This window comes from Perognathus longimembris, chromosome 13, assembly GCF_023159225.1.
Source record: "Perognathus longimembris pacificus isolate PPM17 chromosome 13, ASM2315922v1, whole genome shotgun sequence".
NCBI lineage: Eukaryota > Metazoa > Chordata > Mammalia > Rodentia > Heteromyidae > Perognathus > Perognathus longimembris.
The window spans coordinates 58,845,068-58,865,790 of NC_063173.1; the positions used below are offsets into that span (position 1 = coordinate 58,845,068).

General features: G+C 62.8%; 3 protein-coding genes across 3 annotated transcripts; 2 read left to right on the forward strand and 1 right to left on the reverse strand.

The window, feature by feature from the left end:
* The first annotated feature begins 169 nt into the window (after positions 1-169).
* Cnih2 (cornichon family AMPA receptor auxiliary protein 2) lies at positions 170-6,488 on the forward strand. The gene is made up of 6 exons (XM_048360906.1): positions 170-508; positions 4,728-4,796; positions 5,184-5,231; positions 5,353-5,465; positions 5,568-5,711; positions 5,854-6,488. Exons 1-6 carry the CDS (start codon positions 428-430, stop codon positions 5,879-5,881), a joined length of 483 nt encoding a protein of 160 aa, XP_048216863.1. The 5' UTR covers positions 170-427; the 3' UTR covers positions 5,882-6,488.
* A 465-nt stretch (positions 6,489-6,953) lies between these two features.
* On the reverse strand, positions 6,954-10,923 carry Yif1a (Yip1 interacting factor homolog A, membrane trafficking protein). Its single transcript, XM_048360904.1, has 8 exons — positions 10,722-10,923; positions 9,902-10,113; positions 9,644-9,748; positions 9,424-9,502; positions 7,849-7,906; positions 7,560-7,715; positions 7,251-7,344; positions 6,954-7,155 (listed from the first exon to the last, which is right to left on the reverse strand). The coding sequence occupies exons 1-8, from the start codon at positions 10,750-10,752 to the stop codon at positions 7,009-7,011; spliced, it is 882 nt and encodes a 293-aa protein (XP_048216861.1). The 5' UTR covers positions 10,753-10,923; the 3' UTR covers positions 6,954-7,008.
* A 3,454-nt stretch (positions 10,924-14,377) lies between these two features.
* On the forward strand, positions 14,378-17,692 carry Tmem151a (transmembrane protein 151A). Its single transcript, XM_048361441.1, has 2 exons — positions 14,378-14,471; positions 16,337-17,692. The coding sequence occupies exons 1-2, from the start codon at positions 14,385-14,387 to the stop codon at positions 17,690-17,692; spliced, it is 1,443 nt and encodes a 480-aa protein (XP_048217398.1). The 5' UTR covers positions 14,378-14,384.
* Positions 17,693-20,723: the final 3,031 nt, after the last annotated feature.

Here is a 20,723-nt window from a genome sequence, read left to right on the forward strand (position 1 = left end):
GCGCGTCCAGGTCCACGTGTCCCTCGACGGGGCGGGGGCAGCGCCGGGCGAGCCGACCCGGCGGGCGGGCGGGCGGCGGGGCGCGGGGCGCGCGGAGCCCCAGCCCCGCCCGAGGCCGCTGCGCGGCGGCCCCGCCCCCGGCTCCGCCCCGCCGGCTTCGCGGGCTGGAGAGCGAGGGAGCCGCGGGCGAGGGATCGCAGGATGAGCGATCGGGGCCCGGGCAGCCGGCAGCGGACGCGCCCCCCGAGCTCCCCGGCCCGCGCCCCGCGCCCCCCACGGCCCCGCGGCCCCGGCCCCGGCCGGACCGCCCGCGTCCCCCGAGTCTCGCGGGCCATGCCCGGCCGGCCCTGAACGCGGGCCGGGGGGCGTCCCCTTGCGCCCCGACCCCGCGCTGGCGCCCCCCGGGCCGCCGCCCGGCGCGGGGGCCATGGCGTTCACCTTCGCCGCGTTCTGCTACATGCTCACCCTGGTGCTGTGCGCCTCCCTCATCTTCTTTGTCATCTGGCACGTAAGGCCGGGCTCGGGCTGGGGGCGGGGTGGGGGCCGGGGGCTCGCGGGGCGGGAGGGGGCCGGGGCGGGGGGCCCGCAGCCCCGGGGAAGCCCGGAGCCTCCGGCCCGCCGGCCCCTGCCCGGCGCCTTTTGTTCGCCCCCATCGGCACCCCCGCCCTCGGCCTCCTTCGCGGGGGCCCCCTTCCTCCTACGCCCCCGCCTGTCTGGGGCATGTCAATAGGTCCCTGACACCCCCCCTCCCGCCCCATCCAGTCGTGGGGTGCCGGGTGGAATTCTGAAATGATTGCTCCCTCTCTTGCCCTCCCCAATCCAGCCACCCCCGTGTGTCCGTCGGGCAGTCTGTCTGTCTGTTGCTGCCCCCCCCCCTCCCCGGGTTTTTCCAGCCAGAGCGATGGTGCTGGTTGCTATGGCAACTGCATCTGTTTACAGGACCCGCACATCTTGGAGCCATTAACCCGTTCCCTGTCCAGCCCCCTCCCTGACCCAGCCGGGATGGGCTCCAAAGCGTCATCAGAAGCCAGCCCCCCATGTGCTCGCTCGCTCACTTCGGGCACAGCCCCCAGCTTTCCTCTCCACTTTTCGGCTTCCCTCCTGTTCCTGCCCCCACATCCTCTTTGTCTGAGCGTCCCCCCTCCCCCCAGGTCTGCCCTCACCCTGGCCCAGCCCCACACCTGCCTCGGAACGTCCCGGCTCAGCCTCATCCTGGTAACTCCCCCGCTCCAGAGGGTTCCCTCCCCCCGCAGCCCCCTCCCCAAAAGCCGCCTCCTCCCGGGCCCCTCACCTCACTACATAAGTACCAGCCCTCCTTGGGTTTACTGTTGGGGGACAACCCCCCCTCCCGCCCCGCCGAGGCTCTGCCCCGCCGGATGCCCTCCAGGCCTCTCCGTGGCTGCCGCTGCCACCCTCTGCTCGCACCTTCCGCACACACCTCTGATCCTCCATTCTCTTTGGGGAGTCCTCCTACCTAGCTCCAAGCTCCCTTCCTGTACGTCTGTCTCCCTCCCTTCTTCCCTCCCTCCTTCCCTCCCTCCCTTCCTTCCTCCCTTCCTTCCTTCCTCCTTCCTTCTTCCTCCCTTCCTTCCTCCTTCCTTCCTCCCTTCCTTCCTCCTTTCCTTCCTTCCTTCCTCCTTCCTTCTTCCTTCCTTCCTCCTTCCTTCCTTCCTCCTTCCTTCTTCCTCCCTTCCTTCCTCCTTCCTTCCTCCCTTCCTTCCTCCTTTCCTTCCTTCCTTCCTTCCTTCCTCCTTCCTTCTTCCTCCCTTCCTTCCTTCCTTCCTTCCTTTTTTTTCCTTCCTTCCTTCCTTCTTCCTTCCATCTTCCTTTCCTTCTCTCTGCACTTCCTCTCCCTGGAACTTGCTCCCTGCTCCATGCGGCTCCAGAACTCTCCCCGCGCCTCTGCCTCCCCCCCCCCTCTGGGATTTGTTTTACTCTGCTGTACCCCTACTGTGCTCCTCAGCAAGCCCCTACAGGCACCTCTAAGCGGTGCACCCCATCTTCAGCCCCACCGTCCTGCCATGCTGCGGCTTCTTTCGCCCCTCAGCTTCGTCCCGAGCCCTCGAGCTTGCTGCCCGGGGCCTGGGGTGCTGGGGGGTGGGGGGGAAGGAAGGCTTCCGTCACGGGAATGAGGGGAGCTGGGGGGTTGAGTGGGCGCAGGTCAGGCCACGCGGGCTCGGGAAGCCGTCTCCACAGGCAGGGGTCGCGAGTTTCTGAGGGGGCGTCGGTGGCCTCGGGGCTCCGAGTGGCCGCGGCCCGGCGGCTGCAGGAAGCGCGGAGCCGCCGACTCAGCCCTGCGCTGGCCCTGCTGCGCGGAGGCCTAAGCTTGGGAGCAGCGCCTTCAACAACCTTCAACAAATAGGGCGCCTACTGTGTGCCGCCCGGTGCCCGCTCAGCCCGGTGGCTGGGCGAACTTGGCGCCCAGGGAGGAGTGCCCACCGACACCGCCGAGGGGGCAGGGACAGGCCGTGCGGCCCCTCCCTCCGAGGTGGGACCCCGTGTCCCGTCCCACACCCCAATCCAGACCCACGGGTCGCTAGGCAACCCTGGTAGTGAATGATGCGTGTCAGCTGTCACTGTGGGGGATTGTTTGTTCCGGGAGGGGGGGGCTGAGTCAGCAGCAGGCAGCCTGGGGGGTGGGAGGCGCGACGCCCGCCGCAGGCTGCGGGTGCCAGCTGGGGGGCAGGCAGACGGCACCCTTCCGCTCCCTGCTGGACCCTGTTGCTGTGCCTATCAGGCAGGGGCGGGGGGAGGGGCTCCAGATGGCCCCAGCTCCCTCCAGGAAGCCCATGTTCTTTCCCTCGGAGCCGTCTGGGGTCTGGGGTGCTTGGGGGTGGGGGGCCTGCTGCCTCAGCCTCGGGCTGGAGCTGACGGGAAGGGACCCCAGCAGGCTCCTTTTCCAGTCCCCCTCCTCTAGGTCACCTGCTGGCTCCTCCCCCCGCGCAACCCGTTCTTCATCCCCTCCAACCCCTCCCTCGGGCGCTCCCCACCTGTGGCACGCACACAGGGGGCGCCTTGGCACCTCTGCTTTCACCTCCCCACCATGTACACCCTGTGGAGCCTGGCTGGAGAATTCTAGAACACATCCACTACCACCCTCCTCACTCAAACCACCATGAACTCCTCCCTGGACCCTCCGGCAGGCCTCCGCTGCTCGGAGTATGACAAAGCAGTTAGCATCCTAACTGTAGCTTACGATCCTGCTTCCGCCTCAGCTTGCCCATCTGAAAAGTGGAGATGAAAATAGTAGGGCTGGGAATGTGATAGAGCGCTTGCCTAGCGTGCATGAAGCCCTGGGTTCGATTCCTCAGGTCCACATACACAGAAAAGGCTGGAAGTGGCACTGCGGCTCAAGTGGTAGAGTGCTAGTAGCTTTGAGTAAAAGAAGCTCAAGGACAGTGCCCAGGCCTTGAGTTCAAACCCCAGGACTGGCAGAAGAAAAGAAAATAGTAAACTAGGTGCCCATGGCTCATGCCTGTAATTCTAATTACTTCCGGAGGCTGAGATCTGCTGGTCATGGTTGAAAGCCAGTCCAAACAGAAAATTCCATGAGACTCATCTCTCATTAAACCAGCAAAAAGGCCAGAAGCAGCTGAATTCAAGTGGGAGAGCACCGGCCTTACGGTGAAAACGCTAAGGGGCTGCACCTAAGCCCTGTGTTCAAGTCTAAGTACTGGTACATTCACACATGAAAGAAAAAACAAACTACCAGCAGTTAAGTCCTTATGTTGTTGCAAGCATCCATGAGCTAATGAAGCCCACTGGGTGGATGCCTTCCTTTGTTTGCCACCTTAAAAGATGGCTGAGACTTTACCTAACAACACTGCTCTGCTGTCTTACAGCCCTGAATGGCTGGTGTGTGTGTGTGTCATGGGTCTTGAACTCAGGGCCTGGGCACGGTCGCTGAGCTCTTTTTTGCTCAAGGTTAGTGCTCTACCACTTTAAGCCACAGCTGCACTTCCAGTTGTCTGGTAGTTAATTGGAGGTAAGAGTCTCATGAACTTTCCTGCCCCTGCTGGCTTTGAACCACAGTCCTCAAATCTTGGCCTCCTTGAGTAGTTAGAGTTACAGGCATGAGCCACCAGTGCTCAGCTTCCCCATTACTTTTTGTGTTAAAACCTAAGCTTCTGGTTTGGCTTCGGCGGGCTTCCATGTCAAGGTCTGCTGATGCTGCCATCTCCATCTTGCTGGCTCTTTCCCTCTCTCCTCACACCCAAACCCCATGAACCCACAGCTTCCTGAATGTTCTTCCAATCCTTGTGCCTTTGTATCTGCTATTCCTCCTGCTTAGACTAATTTTCTTCCATTGTTCACCAGACACCTACTCAGAGTCAGCTTGAACCCTGCCACCCCCAAAAGGGGTCTGCCTGTCCCCCACAGCCCTGATCACCTGGGATGTAGTTCTCCTCCCCGTCCTGGAAATATTTCCCTGACAGGAGCTATGTCCCCAGCCCCTAGGGAGGGAGGTCTCCGGCACTCCACGCAGGGCCAGGAGAGGAGACCGTGTGTTGGGATGTTTAGGAAATGAATAGAGCGCAGCTGGTCCCGAGCTAGGCCCCAGGGCGCTACGATTCCATCCTAGACTGTTGAGTGACCTTGGCCCAGGCGCTGCCCCTCCCCGGGCGTCATTTTCTTCCACTTTGCCACGAGCTCCCCTTGACCCCACGTATAAAGGGCAGGTCCTGGCGGCCCGGGCCCCCCCTGATGGGCCCACACCCTTTCCCCAGATCATAGCCTTTGATGAACTGCGGACCGACTTCAAGAACCCCATCGACCAGGGGAACCCAGCGCGGGCAGTAAGTGATACATGTGCTGTGCAGAGGTGTGTCCGTCCGTCTGTCTTTCCATCTGTGGCAGGGGGGGGGGTGGGGGGGGTGGGGATGGGGTTAGGGCAGGCGGGGGGGGGTGCCAAGTGGGGGGGGGCTGGTGGCCCAGACCCTTCCCCTCAGTCCCCGCCCCCAGAAAACACCTGGCGCAGGCCCTGGGCTTGAGCTCCTCCTGACGGGGCGGCCGTTGCCAGGCTCCGGGCCGTTGCCATGGGGACGCGGGTGAAGGCCCCTCCATGGTGACGGTCGCCATGGGGACGGCGCGGCGGGCTCGGGCGCCCCCTGGCGGCCGCGCGGGGGCGGCGCCCGGCGCGGGGGCTCGGCCGCTCCCCCCACGGCCCTTTCCTTCCCCCACAGCGCGAGCGGTTAAAAAACATCGAGCGCATCTGCTGCCTCCTGAGGAAGGTCAGTGTCGGGGTCGGGGGCGGGCGGGGACCGCGGGGCCCACCCTGCCGCCCCTCGGGCCGCCCAGCTCCCCGCTGCCAGCCCCGGCCCCGGCTGCTGACTCCGCACCCCCGCTCCGCAGCTCGTGGTCCCGGAGTACTCCATCCACGGCCTCTTCTGCCTGATGTTCCTGTGTGCGGCGGAGTGGGTGACCCTGGGCCTCAACATCCCCCTCCTCTTCTACCACCTCTGGAGGTGAGGGCGGCGGGGGCTTGGGGAGCGGGGCCGAGGCGGGGGGCAGGAGGAAGGCCAGGCGGCCGTGGCCCGTGGGCACTCGGGCTGCTCCCCGCCCACCAGGTACTTCCACCGCCCTGCCGATGGCTCCGAGGTCATGTATGATGCAGTTTCCATCATGAACGCTGACATCCTCAACTACTGCCAGAAGGAGTCCTGGTGCAAACTCGCCTTCTACCTGCTCTCCTTCTTCTATTACCTGTACAGGTGAGGCTCCCGCCCCACCCGGGCCAGGGGTGGCTCGGGCATCGGGGTGCCAGTCCCACGTCTGTGCCCTTTGCCCTGGAGGGCTGAGGACAGCCCGGGCGTGACCCGGAGGCCTCACGCGCGCTGCCTTGTCTTTCCACAGTATGGTTTATACGTTGGTGAGTTTCTAAGGGGGAAGCCGGCCAGGGAGCGAGCCCAGAACGGACCGGACGCCTGTGCACCCCCAGCCCTGCCCCTGGCCACAGAGGCCTCCGCCCCGGGGGGCTGAGGGGCACTGGTGCCTCCAGCCTCCCCATCCCCCAAACTGCTGCTGCGGGGGTTCCCCCCGCCTTCAGACCCCTTCCCCTCAGACTAGGGCCAGGCGGAGCTCCAAACAGGGGCAGGGGCTCCTCTGCCAGCCCGCAGTCCGGCATGGCGGTCAGTCCTGGAAGGAGCGGGACTTCCGGCCTTGTTCATTTCAGGGGAAACTTGGGCTCTGCCGCCAAAGCAGAGCTTGACCCTGGAAATTCTGGGCTGCCCCTACCTACCACCCCCTACCCTGGGGCTCCCCCTACAGGCAGGGGAGCCTCTGCACTGGGACCGAGCAGGCTCAGCAGGGGGCAGCCCCACCCCTAGTCTGCCCTCCCCCCTCCCAGGCTCTCTCTAGCTCCTTGTCTCTACTTGCCCCAACCCCAGCCCACCCTGTCTCTTGGACCTATTTTCTATGTTGCCTGGAGGAGTCCGGCACCCCTTCCCCGGCCATTTGTGACAAAATATGAATAAACTACTGCAAACACATGGGCCCCCGTGCTGCTGGGGAAAAGCTCCACGAAATGGGGATGAGACGGGAGAGTGCGGAGAGAAGAGCCCAAGCTAAGCCCCTAGTCTAGCTGTCTCCCACTGGTCGCCATATGCCCCTCTGGGAAACCTCTCCAGTGGACCGGGGCCCTCTGTGATCTTCCTCGCGGCTGCCCGCTTCTGTCCTCAACTCAGGATCACTACCTTGTCTTCCCAGGATAGCTTCTGAGTTGACAAGTTTCTAAGGGGGGAGCTGATCGGGGAGGGGGCTAGGAACAGGCCATGAGACCCTTCCAGTTGCCTTTCAAGGAAACATCAAGGTCACCACCTCCAGGAAGTCCTCCTGGGCCCACTTGCCTCCTAGATGTCTCCAAACCAGATGCCCTGGGCAGCACAGAGCCCCAGAGCTGCCGGGCCCCGGCTCCCCCTCCCACGCAGGCCCCAGGAACAAGGGTCAAAATACACCAAGGAAACCAAATCTTCAATGTATGGAAAAATCAGGGCCACTTGGGGCCGAGGGTCACCGCACCAGGTGGAAGGTCAGCCAGTATATGATGAGGGGCTGGAAGGCCGCCGCTCCCAGAGTCAGGTAGAGCTGGAGACGCTGCCGAGGGGCGGGGCCCCCCAGGCCCTCGGGACCCAGGGCTGCCGTCCGCAAGGAGCGCACCTGGAAGGAAGGAGAGCTGAAGCTGGCCCGGGCCGGGCGGCTCCTCCCAGTCCCACCCGCTGAGCTGAGGGGCGCAGGCGCAGCCCCACACTCACGATGAAGTACATGAGCGCGGAGGAGGTCCAGGCCAAGGCCACATAGTAGCCATCGCTGCCGAACAGCAGTCCTGTGAGCACGCTGAGAATCATCCTGCGGAGGATGGGGCCGGTGAGCCGAGCCCCACGATCTCAACCCAGACGCCACCCGCCGACGGGACCCTTGTCTCTCCCCTCCCCTGGGGACTGTCACACACCCAGAATCTCCCACAGGTCACAGAGACTGCTGGAGACAACCAACCCTCTAACAGTAGAGCTAGGGGCTGCAGGACAGCGGGGCCCTGCCCCTGGCCGCAGGCAGCCACTCACCCCACGTATTTGTACCCACTGTAGGCCAGCAGGTGGAAGGTGCTCAGGTCGCTGCGCACAGTGGCAATGTAGAGGCCCAGGAGCAAGGCCAGCACCTCCATGACCATCCACACCAGCGCTGTGCTCGCACACAGGCCCAGCACCTCGGGCGAGAACCTGCGGTCACGGGAGGAGGTCAGATCAGAGCCAGCAGGCCAGGGAGAGCTGAGAACACGGGCAGCAGGGGGAGCTGGGCCTGCCACGGATTCCCCAGGGAGGTGAGGACATAGAGGACGAGGCCTGTACTGACCTTTTCTGAATGCCCAGTGCCATTCCAGCCAGCAGCACATAGGTGATGAAGGCCATCGCTGCCAAGAGTCACAGGGAGAAAATCACCCAGAGGCCCTCGCTAGGCATTCAGGGCAGCTGACACCCCAGCTGTCCCTGGGCTTCCCTCCCCACACACATCCAACATAGGCCTGGCTTCCACATTCTGCTCCCCAGGACCATGCCTGGGATACACGAGCCCGACCGGCTCTCTCCCTGACGAATGCCACTTGACCCATAGTCCAGGACCCCCGCCCCCGCCCGCTCTAGGAGCCTCATCAGAGCTCCCGCTGGGTCTCAGAAACCGCACCATGGGCCAAGGCCACTGCTCCTCCCACACAGGGATCAACCCGAGTGCTAACAGCACCAGGACAACACTGAAAAAGCCCATTGAGTGGACAAGCCAGAGTCCAGGGCCACAGATGATGTCCCTTCAGCCAGCAACTCTTAAGTCTGGCCACTGGCGCTGGTTACAGTGAACTCCAAACTTAAGTAGTTTTCATGAGCTCAGAACCGGTGGGAACTGGACTTCAGGGACTTAAACTCATCAGTCCTATCCTCTGCCTACACACACACACACACACACACACACACACACGTCACACACACCCGTGAAACAACAGACTGATGCATCCACCAGAGGGCACAGTGTCTAAACCATCAGGAAGTTGATCCTGCCACCTGTCAGCTGTATGACACTCAAGTCTTAGTCTTGGCTTCAGTGCCATCCTTACACGACAACTACAAGGGGCACATGGAAGGAAGGATGGAAGAACCTGAGCAGACAGTCCTCCCTGGTAGCTCTGCTGAGGCTGGGCCCTGAGCAGCCAACAGGACAGAGGGGGGTGTAGAGGCAACAAGCCACCGCAGTAGGGGGTGGCGGAGCTGGAGCAGGCCTCAGGGGACAAACACTAACAAGGTCGGCAGCTTCCTGTGCCAGGACACCCACCACCTCCCTGAATCTCCTTGAGGTACAGCTGTTATTGCTGTGTTACTGAACTATGCAAGAACCAAACAACAATGCCCCAGGTAGAAGTAGCAGGGTCAAATATGAACCTAGAGCTCCAGGCTAAAGAATGTCACAGGATCACCGAGGGTCCACTCAGGAAGTTCTGGCCATTTGGTCTACTTTGTGTCCAGCAACCAGTACACATGAAAAGCACCAGGTATATTTGGATCAACCGTTGAGTCTGTCTGTCTCTCTCTCTCTCTCTCTCTCTCTCTCTCTCTCTCTCTCTCTCTCTCTCTCTCTCTCTCTCTCTCTCTCTCTCTTTTTGATCAGTCATGGGGCTGGAGCTCTGGGCCTGGGTGTTGTCCCGAGCTCTTCAACTCAATGCTAGCACTCTACCACTAGAGCCTCAGTGCCACTTCTAGTTTTCTGATGGTTAATTGGAGATAAGAGTTTCGTGACCTTTCCTGGGCTGACTTTGAACTTCAGCCTCCTGAGTAGCTAGGATTACAGGCGTGAGCCACGAGGTTCTGGTTCCGGGCTCAAAGCAAAAGTCCTCGTTCCTCCCGCCCCTCCCCCCCATGTCCCCATCCCAGACCAGGGACTCACTAGGGATATAGAGGTCAGGGGCGTTGAGGTCTTGCCGCGGGGGCAGAGGCATGTCTCGACTGTACTGCACTTCCCAGTTCTGGCAGTAGCAGAGGTGGTCAGATCAGCAGGAGCAGGAGCCGGGGGGGGGGGGGGAATGAGAGAAAAGAGGTTGAAGTCTGGGTGCTAGGCTAGGGGGGTGGGGAGGGGAATCTGCTGGATCACCTGACAGGAAGCTCACCTGGTGTGTGTAGGGGAAGACCAGTAGCCCTAGCTTCTTGGCCACATAGGCTGTGTCCACAGCGAAAAAATACTTGAGTTTGTTCACAGACACAAAACGGTGCAGCTGGAAGGGGAAAGAGGAGGCTGAGGGCGAGCTGCACACTCAGCCTCGTGGTGTTCCCTCCCCCAGGGACAACTTGGAGAAGCAGGTGGCATTCCCTGCCACCCCAGCCCTAACCAGAAATCCTGCCACCCTTTCCCTGGGCGCAGACCACACCTCCTTTTGCACCCTGTCCTTTCCATGGGATGCAATGGAACTGCCATAAGCCACAGCCAGGTTGGCCATCGGATCCTCAAGCAAGTTGTTGACACTGAAGGCCACATCGACTCCTGCGGCTGGATATCCCCCCAGCTGGTTGGAATAACCACTACTTGTGTCATCAAAGAGTGGAGGGGGGTCTGGAGCTGTTCGGGCTCTGTGCTTGGAACCTGTGAACGTAGAGGCATCAAGGTAATGACAGAAATACCCAGCAACCACACAAACCACTTCTTTTCCAGGAAAAGCAGCTATGCATAGGTTCTGGGCCTACCAAGCAATCAGTGAAGGAAAGCTAGGCTGGATGAGGGGCAATCTTTTTCCAGAAATCCCTTATGAATGACTGCCTATCTGGGGTCTCTGGGGCCTCTCAAAGGGGACTGATCTCTGAACCAAACTGTGGAGAGTAAGTAGACGTTTGCTAAGTGCTCATAATCAGAAGTGTGTTCCTGCATAAGCAAGGGTAGGAAAGACGACAGCTGGCTATCGGAGGACTTGAGCAGGGTCAGGGTCCCTGTTAGGGTCGTGACAGGGGAAAGGCAGCTCTGGAGATGAGACCCGTTCGTGCCCAGGTTAGGCACGGGGATCCCAGCTGTCAATCTCGGGACTGGTCAGGAAGGGCGGAGTCCGAGACGCGTGGCAGCTTCGCTGGGCCAGAGCCCGAGTGGCAGCCCTGCCCGCCCCCCCCCCCCGAGAGCGGTCACGGTCGCGCCTCTCCCGCCGGGTGAGCGAGCGGCGCCGCCGGCCGGGCCGCACCCCGTCCGCCCCACACCTCACGCACCGTGGGCTCCATAACCCGAGTGATAAGCCATGGTCGCGACGCTCCCTCTCCTCACGGGGGGCTGCGCTGTTCGCGAGTGCAAATACTAATAAGACGACCGCTCCTCTCCCCGCGCAGCGATCCAAGCTACCCGGCAGCCCGACACGTCCCCCGGCTGGCCGCCTGTGGCCGCCATGTCGGCGACGTCACCCGCCGCCGCCTGCCATTGGCTCTTCCTCGCCACCGGTTCAGCCTTTCCCGCTTCTAATTGGCTAATGGCGAGCTCTCGCCAACGCGGATTCGGCAGTCGTCCACTTCCGGAACGCGAACAGGCGGAGCTATGCGAGGCGCTCTCTGATTGGATGAGGCACGTGCTGATTCGAGACGGGGACAGCTGATAGGTGAGGAGGTGTTGGAGGATTTCCGTGTGTGCGCAGTGGGCCCCTTGACGCTCGCCCTGCCACGACTACAGCCGGAGGTGAGCGGCGAACCGCGGACCGAGCCAGGCTCGGAGCTCCAGTCGTGGGACGTCCTTCCGGAGGAGCGGGGCGTTGGGCGGCTCAGTCCGCGCTTTGGGGGCTCCTGGCCCTCTCTCCCTCCTCGCTTTCCTCCCGTTTCCTCCCTCGTCTCCCACGTCACCCAGTTCTGGAGCGGAGTCCCGACCCACCAGGGACCCCTAGTGGGAGCGGGGCCGGGCCGTGCCCGCGCGGCCTCGAGTTCTCCGGACGCTGACTCCTCCCCTCGCCTCTCCCGGCTGGCGAAGCGGGTGCTGTCCGTCACCTGGTGCTGAAAATGCCTCCCCCGTGCAGACCCGCGCGGGGCCTCTGTGGGAGGCTCGGGGTCGCGCTGCTGGCCAGCGCTGCAGACCCACGGGAGTGCTGAGTGGTATAAGGGCGGCAGGATCCTGCACCGTGGCTGTCCCATCGACTCCTCGGGGTGGTCCAGCCGGTTGAGGGCCTGCTGCATCCCCTGAGAACGCATCCTTAACTGCTGCGTCATCTCTGGTTCAATGGTCTTCCTGGAGTGAAGCCCCCGAGCCTCACTCCTAGTCCCAGGCTTTCTTTTTCTCCACTCAGGTTCTAGTCAGAACCACCTCTCGCCACCCGCCTCCCCCTCCCCAATCTGTCTGTAAGGCGCGCTCTCAGGGACCTTCAGGCACCACTTTCTAGAGAGCACCGTAGGTCTTGATAGGCCTCTCAGACAGACTGTACCTGAGGTGGTCCTCCTCCTCCCCAGGTCCTTCCGGCTGCCTGCTCCCCACACTCAGATCATGTGACCCGACCACGGTGCCTTCACCCAGAGATGCCCTCTGCTGGGGATGTCCTTTCCCCTCGTGGCCACTGTTCTGAAGCTAGTCCAAAGGACTTAAGCTGGTGGCCTGATGGTCAGGCCTGTAATCCTAGCTACTCAGAAGGCTGAGATTTCAGGATTATGGTTCAAAGCCAGCCCAAGTAGGAGAATCTCTTATCTTCAGTTAGCGAGATAAAAAAGACTTATCTCCATTTAACCTCCCCAAAGCCAGAAATGTTGTGGCTCAAGTGCTACAGCACTAGCCTTGAACAGAAAAAGCTAAGGGATAGGGCCCCACACCCTGAGCTCCAGTACAATCACAGAATTTTTTTTTGTTTATGAGGAATTTGTTTTTTGTTTTTTTAAATTGTTACTATAAAGATGATGTACAGAGGGCTTCCAATTCTATAAGCCAGGTAAAGAGTACATTTCTTTTGGTCACTGTCACCCCTTCCCTCACTCTTCTCCCAGTTTTTCCCTCCCATCCCCACCCACAAGTTGTATAGTTCGTTTTCAACATAGTGTCCAGTGAGTAACACTGCTGCATTCGTTCACCCATTGTCCCTCTATTTCTGTTTTTGTTGTGTTTTGTTTTGTTTGCCAGTCCTGGGGTTGGACTCAGGGTCTGAGCACTGTCCCAGGCTTCTTTTTGCTCAAGGCTAGCACTCTGCCACTTGAGCCACAGCGCCACTTCTGGCTTTTTTGTATATATGTGGTGTTGAGGAATTGAACCCAGGGCATCATGTATACAAGTCAAGCACTCTTGCCACTAGGCCATATCCCCAGCCCATCCCTCTATTTCTGGGACCCCCCTCACCCTTCCTAAGACAGATAAAAGAACAAACAAGACAAATTGAAGAAAACCACTTATTTCCACTTGCTGGTCCTGGGGTTTGAACTCTGAGCACCTAGGCTCAGAGTCAGTTCTCAGATAAATAAAAGGAGCATGCCAGGCGCTGGTGGCTCACTCCTGTAATCCCAGCTATTCAGGAGGCTCAGATCTAAGGATCTTGATTTGAAGCCAGCCCAGGCAGGAAAGTCTGAGATTCCAATTAAATCACAGGAAAAGCTGGAAATGGCACCATGGCTTGAGTGGTAGAGTGCTATCCTTGAGCAAAAGGAACTCAGCAACAGTGAGTAGCAGTCTCAGTAGCAGAGACCAGGACCTGACTTGACCTGGGATGGAGATTACAACCTGGCTCTAGCTAGACCACAGCGCCAGTATGATTCTCTATTCCTCCCTTTGTCTTCACAGGGCCAACCACAATAGTTACATATAGAAGACACTCAATAAATAAAAATAAATAACAGAAAGTGGCCCTGTGGCCTTGAGCAAAAAAGAGACAGTACCCAGACCCTGAGTTCAAGTCCCACAACTGACAAAAAAATTAAAAAATTAAAGTTTTAACATTTTGGGGTTGGGAATATGGCCTAATGGTAGAGTGCTCATCTAGCATACATGAAGCCCTGGGTTCAATTCCTCAGCACCACATATATAGAAAAAGCCAGATGTGGCGCTGTGGCTCAAGTGGTAGAGTGCTAGCCTTGAGCAAAAAGAAGCCAGGGACAGTGCTCAGGCCCTGAGTTCAAGCCCCAGGGATGGCAAAAAAAAAAAAAAAAAAAAAAAAAGCCAGGGACTGTATTCAGGCCCTGACTTGAAGCCCCAGGACTGGCAAAAAGATTATTATTAATAATAGCAAATAAATACATACGTAAAAAACCCTGGGCCAGTGCTTTCCTCTCTGTATGTGTTATATCATCTTTAAGTGGGTAGGCATATTTAACCAAATGGTCTTTGATTGCCTTTTGTTCAAAGAGAGGAACTCGTCCAGCCTCGCAGCTCTCTCTGTTCTAACCCCGACCGTCCAGCTTTGGGGTAGGACCCAGCCTCGATCCGTTCTCCTGCGCGGCCCTCCTGGGCCTGGGAACTGAACCCAACCTCTTTTTCCATCCCCATCGCGCAGGTGGAAAGACTGAGTTTGGGGCGGCGGCAGGGCTCGGCCGCGCCCGCCCACCTGGGAGACCCTCCCGGTGGCTCCGCGGGGAGAGGACGCGCCCGCGCGGGGGCGCGGGGGCGCGGGGGCGCGGGGGCGCGAGCGCCGCGCGGGGCCCGCTCCCTGCGGCCGCCGGGCCGAGCGCCGCGGGGGGGGGCGGGGCGGGGCGCCCGGTGCCAGGCGCGGCCGGCGGCGCCGCCGGTGCCGCGGGGGCGGGGTCAGCGGAGGGCGGGGCGCCGGGCACCGCGGCCGCCGCCGCGCCGGGGCTGGGGCTGGGCGCACTCCTCCGCGGCCGCCGAGCCGAGCGGACGCCCCTCGGGGCCGCGCCGCAGCGCTCCGCGTCCCCCTCCCCTATCATGCCCCGGGCCCGGGTGGGGGCCGCCCGAGCAGCCAGGACACCATGCCCGAGGGCGGCGGCGGCGGCGGCGGCGTGGACGGCGGGGAGGCGCCCGCGCTGGTCCCGGACGGCGAGCCGCTGCGGGAGGAGGTACCGGCGGGCGCCGCGTGGCGGGGCCGGAGCGGGGCGCGGCGGCCCGGGGACGGGGCGACCCCCGCGGGGGTCCTGCGGTGGCCCCCACGGCGATGACGTCATGGGGGCCCGCCTCCGGCGGGGGCCGAGCCTGGGGACCCGCGTGGGGTGGGGGGTGGGGCGGCGGGCTGGAGATGTGGGGGCGACCCGGCCCCCCGTGCCCCCGGCCGCCCTGTGACGTCAGAGCCCGGCCCCCCCCCCGCGGCCCCGTGCTGGGGAGCCCGCCCCCCCCCCCACGCCGGGGGCGACGGGGTCAGGCCCCCAGCCCGGCCCGCCCGGCCCTGGCGAGGTGCGGGCGGTGCCTGCAATGCAGCAGCGGCCGCGGGCCGGGGCGGGGGCGGGGGAGCGCGGAGGGCGGAGCGGCCTCCAGGTGCGGATGCGGGCTCGGGCTCCGCGCCCCGCGCCGCCTGGCACCGCCCAGACCCCTCCCCAGCCTGTGTGACCGGGTGCCGCGTGGGCCGGCGTGAGGGGTGTGTGTGTGTGTGTGTGTGTGTGTGTGATTGCAGGCCTGTGTGTTCCCACCTTGGGCACCTCACCTCAGCTGAGTGTGTAGCAGGTTCCTCGGCTTGGGTCTTCACCCAGGTCATGTGTGTATGTGCGCGCGTGTATGTTCTGTCACAGATGCTGTGCATGTGGGTGTCTGGTTGCTATAGGCCTGGAGCGTGTGCATGGGTCAGGTGAGAGTCGGGTGTGTCTTCTGGCTTCGGGAGGATGTAAATGGAGGTGCACGTGAGTCTCCTGTGGGAAGTGTGTGTGTGCGCGCGCGCGTGCGTGCACACGCTCCTTATGGCATGAAGACTTGATCTGCGGAGACAGGGGAGGGTCTGGTGCCTCTTAGATGAGCAGGCAGTGTGGCCAGTGCTTTGGGGGCAGGGGTGGGTGGTTGGGTGCACCTGCGGCTTGGAGGGCCTGGGTCAAGGCCTTCTCTTCTTGAGCCCCTGGAGGCCTGGTGGGCCAGTTGAGAGGAAATGGCCCCTTAGCCCTCCCTCCCCCGTGCACCCTTCCCTTCCCTCTCCCTTCCCACTCTTCTCTCTCCTTAGATGCCTGAGGTGAAGTAGCCCAGTGGAGGGCGTGCCAAGCCCTCTGGGCCAGGGAGTGGCCCTGCTGCCCAGCTGTGCCTCCGCCCCCTAGGTAGCACAGATGGGGAGTGGAGGGCGGCCCTCCATCTGCTCCCCATCCCAAGACTCACACCTCCCCCGCTCCCAGCTCTCCCTCCTTTCCACTGACTTCACACACAGTGTCTCCCAAGTCTCCTCTATCTCTAGTGGAACAAGGGGGCAGAGGGAGTTGCAGGGCGGCCGCCATAGTGTTTATTCCCAGGGCCCGACCCTGTGCTAGGAGCTTCCCACACAGCCACCCAGGGGCGGGGGGCGGACAAGATGAGGGGCCTGCCCAACTCACTAATTGCTGGGGCCAGTAGCGCCCTGGGCAGCCCGGCCCTGGCTCCTTAAAGCCCCTGTGGTTCGACGTTCGGGCCTCTCCCACCCTGGCCTTCCCCGCTGGCTGGCCTCCCGGGCCACAGGAAAGATCAAGAAATTCTGTCCAGCGATGGTAGGGACATGGCGGTGTCCACACGCAGAGCCGGGGGCAGGGAGCGCAAGCGCTGGGGGGGGGGGGGGGCTCGTGGCGTCCTGGCTTGCTGGAGGCTGAGAGACTGCTGGCCATGGTGGAGGGGGGTGGGTTCGGGTGGAACATCCTGAGTTCGAATCCCGCCGCACCACCAGTGCCTCGGGTCCTCAGTTTCCCCGCCTCGGGCACGACCTCCTCGAGTGGGCCCCGTCCTCACCGCCTCCCCTCTCTCTGCCCCCCCCCTTCCCCCGCAGCAGCGGCCCCTGAAGCCGACCCTGGGGAGCTCCCTGTGCCGCGAGTCGCACTGGAAGTGCCTGCTGCTCACGCTGCTCATCCACGCCTGCGGGGCCGTGGTGGCCTGGTGTCGCCTGGCCACGGTGCCGCGCCTGGTCCTGGGCCCCGAGGCGGCCTTGGCGCGCGGCGCCGGCGGCCCGCCGCCCACCTACCCGGCCAGCCCCTGCTCGGATGGCTACCTGTACATCCCGCTGGCCTTCGTGTCGCTGCTCTACCTCCTGTACCTGGCCGAGTGCTGGCACTGCCACGCGCGCGCGCGCCAGGCGCCGCGCACCGACGCGGGCACGGTGCTGGCGCTGATCCGCCGGCTGCAGCAGGCGCCGCCGTGCGTGTGGTGGAAGGCCACGAGCTACCACTACGTGCGGCGCACGCGCCAGATCACGCGCTACCGCAACGGCGACGCCTACACCACCACGCAGGTGTACCACGAGCGCGCCGACAGCCGCACGGCGCGCGGCGAGTTCGACTACTCGGCGCACGGCGTGCGCGACGTGTCCAAGGAGCTGGTGGGGCTGGCGGAGCACGCGGCCACGCGGCTGCGCTTCACCAAGTGCTTCAGCTTCGGCAGCGCCGAGGCCGAGGCCTCGTACCTCACGCAGCGCGCGCGCTTCTTCGGCGCCCACGAGGGCCTGGACGACTACCTGGAGGCGCGCGAGGGCATGCACCTGAAGGACGTGGACTTCCGCGAGTCGCTGCTGGTCTTCGCCGACCCGCGCCGGCCGCCCTGGTACGCGCGCGCCTGGGTCTTCTGGCTGGTGTCGGCCGCCACGCTGTCGTGGCCGCTGCGCGTGGTGGCGGCGTGCGGCACGGCGCACGTGCACTACCAGGTGGAGAAGCTGTTCGGGGCCGGCTCGCCGCCGCCCGGGGCCGCCGCCGCCGCCGCCGCCGCCGCGCCCAGCGCGCCGCCCCTGTCCCGCGTGGCCACGGTGGACTTCACCGAGCTCGAGTGGCACATCTGCTCCAACCGCCAGCTGGTGCCCAGCTACTCGGAGGCGGTGGTCATGGGCGCCGCCGGCTCGGGCGCCTACCTGCGCGGCTGCCGGCGCTGCCGCCGCTCCGTCAGCAGCAACTCGCTGCCCCCCGCGCGGCCCCCCGGCGCCCGCCTGCCCTTCAGCCGCAGCCGCCTGTCGCTGGGCGCCGGCGGCCGGGCCACGCCGGGCGTCTTCCGCAGCCTGAGCGGGGGCCCCCTGGCCCGCCGCGGCGAGGACACGGAGCCCCTGGAAAGCCCCCCGTGCTACGAGGACGCCCTCTACTTCCCGGTGCTCATCGTCCACGGGGACGGCGGCTGCCAGGGGCACGGGCGGGGCGCGCCCTGACGCCCCTCCCCCGGCCCGGGCGTCGGGTCCGGCCCGCCCTGCCATCCCTCCGCGGGGGCAGACGCGCGGGGGGGGGGAGGGAGGGGGCGGGCAGCTCCGCGCCGTGGGTGGGGGTGGGGTCCTCAGGCTAACAACGCAGTGACTTGGGGGTCGAGTGGAGCCTGGCTCCCCGGGCACCTCCCGCGATGGGACCGGGATCTGGTTTGGGGCCCTTTCGCCCTTGGCAAAGGGGAGGAAGCTTCCAGAAAAGATGGAGTGGGGAGGGGGGGGTCCTGGGAACGGCTGTTGCCTGCGGCCCAGGGCTGCCCGGAGGCCTCCCGGGGCCCTGAACGACCCAGAAGCACACACGGGTGGGTTGGGGCCGTGCCCGGCTTGCTGGGCCTCTCGGGAATTGGCAAGCTGGCTCTGGTGGCCCGAAGCTTGGCCCTAACCCCTGCCCCGCCAGGTGCGGGCGGAGGGGGGGGGGAGCTCTGATGGGAGCTTCCGGTACAGCCTCCTCCTTGGGAGCCCGGTTCTTGAGGCCTAGCTTTGCCTACCCCACCCACACTGTTCCCCCTGGTGCCCTCTGCACCCCTCCCCCAGCTCCCGTGAAACCCAGTCTCCAACACCCCAGCACTTTCCTGGGTGCTCCTGCCTCTCGGTGGCCATGTCTGCCACTGTCAGCCACGCACACACGCCCGCCCCCAGGTGTCTCTGCTCTTCACCTTCCTGACGATCCACAGGCCACAGTGCCAGGGGCATCCGAGGTGCCTGACCTGGGCCGTGGCTTCTTGGACGATGCCCTTGCCTTCCCTGAGACTCCTGCTTCTCCCGTCGATGGAGTCTGTCTGGGGGAACACCACCCCGCAGAAGGGGGAGAATAGTCCCTTCCCTTCCATCTGGGGCTTCCACCCCCTCTCAGGGGCTGGCGGGGGAGGGAGGAGGCAGAGAAGACACAGATTCAATAAATATGTGAAACGGAAGGCTTCCTGCCGTCCCAAGTGCTGGTTCTGAGGCCACCCTGCTGGTACAATGCGGGGCGGGGGAGGGGGGTGCTGGATTCTGGGAGGGACTGAGGTAAGCACCAGCATTCCCGGAAACAGAAGGGGTTTTTCAGCTCAGCACGGTCCTCAGAGACCACTCTGGGTGTTTCTGTTGGCTGGTGGGTGCTGGGGATAGGGGTCCCAGGGCCTCCTGGGTTCCTAGACGAGTGCTCTACCACTGATCTGCTGCTCCGCTCCGCGATGCCTGGAGCTCCAGGGGCCTTGTCCATGGTGGCCCTGGCCGGGTGTCTGGTACTGACGCAGCCTCGGGGAGGGGTGCCGAGCAGGCTGGGGGCCAGGGAGCTGGAAATAGTCAGCCCCGAATCAGGGCAAGGCAGCGGGGATCCAAAGAAAGAGAACAGGGGCAGAGGAAGGGCTTCGTAAGGGAGCTCAGAGAGGCACGTGGGCCAGCTGGCTGGCTCACACCTGTAATCCTCGCTACCCAAGAGTCTGAGACCTGAGGATTATGGTTCAAAACCAGCCCAAGCAGGGATGTCCTTGAGACTTATAGCCAATTTTAAAAAAAGCTGGAACTGGAGGTGTGGCTCAAGTTGTAGGTCATTAGCCTTGAGCACAAAAGCTCAGGGACAGTGCCCAGTCTCTGAGTTCAAGCCCCAGGACTGGCACAGAGAAAAGGTACATGGGAGCGGCGTCTTCACATAGACCTGAGCAGTTTACTGGGCAAGGGCACAGGGCCAACTGTCAAGCATGGGTGCAGTCGATGCCCTCCAGTCCTGATAGAAAGCTGCATCCATTTGGGAAAAGGCACGCGCGTGTATGTGTGTGTGTGCGCGTGTGTGGCGTGCACTTGGAGCCCTGCATGTGTTCAGCTTGCTTGCTCACAATAGGTGCTCCACCCCTTGAGCCACGCGTGCCTCCAGTCTGGCATTTTGCTGGCTAACTGGAGATGCAGACTCTTCTGACTTGCCTTAATCCTCTGACCTCAGGGTGACAGGCCCGGGCCTCTGGCCCCCGGCATGGCCGCTTTTCTAGTTCACCCATGGGTACCATGGGAGTGGGCAAGGCAGAGGGGTTTCCGGGCGGCGGATGCAGCCTGACCGAGGCGCAGGGCCTGAAGCTGTGACTCGGCCGAGGCAGCAAGCTGGCTCCGGACCAAACCTCGGGAGCTGAGAGCAAGATGCAGGAGCCAGGGCTGCGTGTCAGGTCGCTGGCTGGCCAGGGTGGAGGGCAGCCTGGAGACTGGCCTTCTGCCTTTGCACCAGCCCAGGGCCACACTTCCCTGCCTGGGAAACCGTTCCTTTGTTTAAAAGGAACAGAAGTCGAAAACCCTGTGGTGTCTGCACATTAAGAAAGGTGCCGTGGGCGGGGGGGGGGAGGGGCGCGGGTACCAACCCTGCCCCATTGGCACGGTGTCCAACATCACGCCCAAACACCGAGCCCTGGTGCTCGCCCTTAATCCCGGAGCATCGCTGTCACTGTGTGTGCCAGGACCCCAGCGAACACGCGACATTTCCAACTTCCCCCGCTACCCAGAGGGTCCCTGTGGGGCTGGATTCTGTGTGAGAATCAAGCTGAAGGCATTCCGAGAGATTTCCAACAATGTTCCTTGAAATAGAAACAATCTTGCCCTGTCTGCATTCTCTCTGAACTGCACACAGGCGAGCTGGGGCGCCAGCAGCCATCTCGGAGCAATAGGTAACCTTGAAAACTGTAGTCATGTGCTGGGACTAACAAGAGCTCCTGATGTCGCAGGGCTTGCTGCCACCCTGCGCCCACCGCCAGGCTCCAATGGGAAAGAAGCCAAACGTTTGCTTATTTAAGGCACTACTTTTTCTCATCTCAGTCGCCACCCATCTTTATCCGTTGTGACAAATGATCCTAAACATGGTGTCTAAAGATGACCAAACTGGTGGCTGGTGGCTCACATAGGTCATCGTAGCTACTCACGAAGCTGAGACCCAAGGACTGAGGTTCAAAGCCAGCCCAGGCAGAAAAGCTTGTGAGACTCTTTTTTTTTTTGGCCAGTCCTGGGGCTTGGACTCAGGGCC

Coding starts and splice junctions, on each gene's coding strand:
- Yif1a (XM_048360904.1), bottom strand. CDS start 10,752: ATGGCTTATCACTCGGGTTATGGAGCCCACG. Junction 9,503..9,643: donor TCTTCCCCTACACACACCAG/GTGAGCTTCCTG, acceptor TGCTACTGCCAG/AACTGGGAAGTGCAGTACAG. Junction 7,156..7,250: donor CCGCGCTCATGTACTTCATC/GTGAGTGTGGGG, acceptor CCTTCCTTCCAG/GTGCGCTCCTTGCGGACGGC.
- Tmem151a (XM_048361441.1), top strand. CDS start 14,385: ATGCCCGAGGGCGGCGGCGGCGGCGGCGGCGTGGACGGCGGGGAGGCG. Junction 14,472..16,336: donor GCGAGCCGCTGCGGGAGGAG/GTACCGGCGGGC, acceptor CTTCCCCCGCAG/CAGCGGCCCCTGAAGCCGAC.
- Cnih2 (XM_048360906.1), top strand. CDS start 428: ATGGCGTTCACCTTCGCCGCGTTCTGCTACATGCTCACCCTGGTGCTG. Junction 509..4,727: donor TCTTCTTTGTCATCTGGCAC/GTAAGGCCGGGC, acceptor CCCTTTCCCCAG/ATCATAGCCTTTGATGAACT. Junction 5,466..5,567: donor CTCTTCTACCACCTCTGGAG/GTGAGGGCGGCG, acceptor CCCGCCCACCAG/GTACTTCCACCGCCCTGCCG.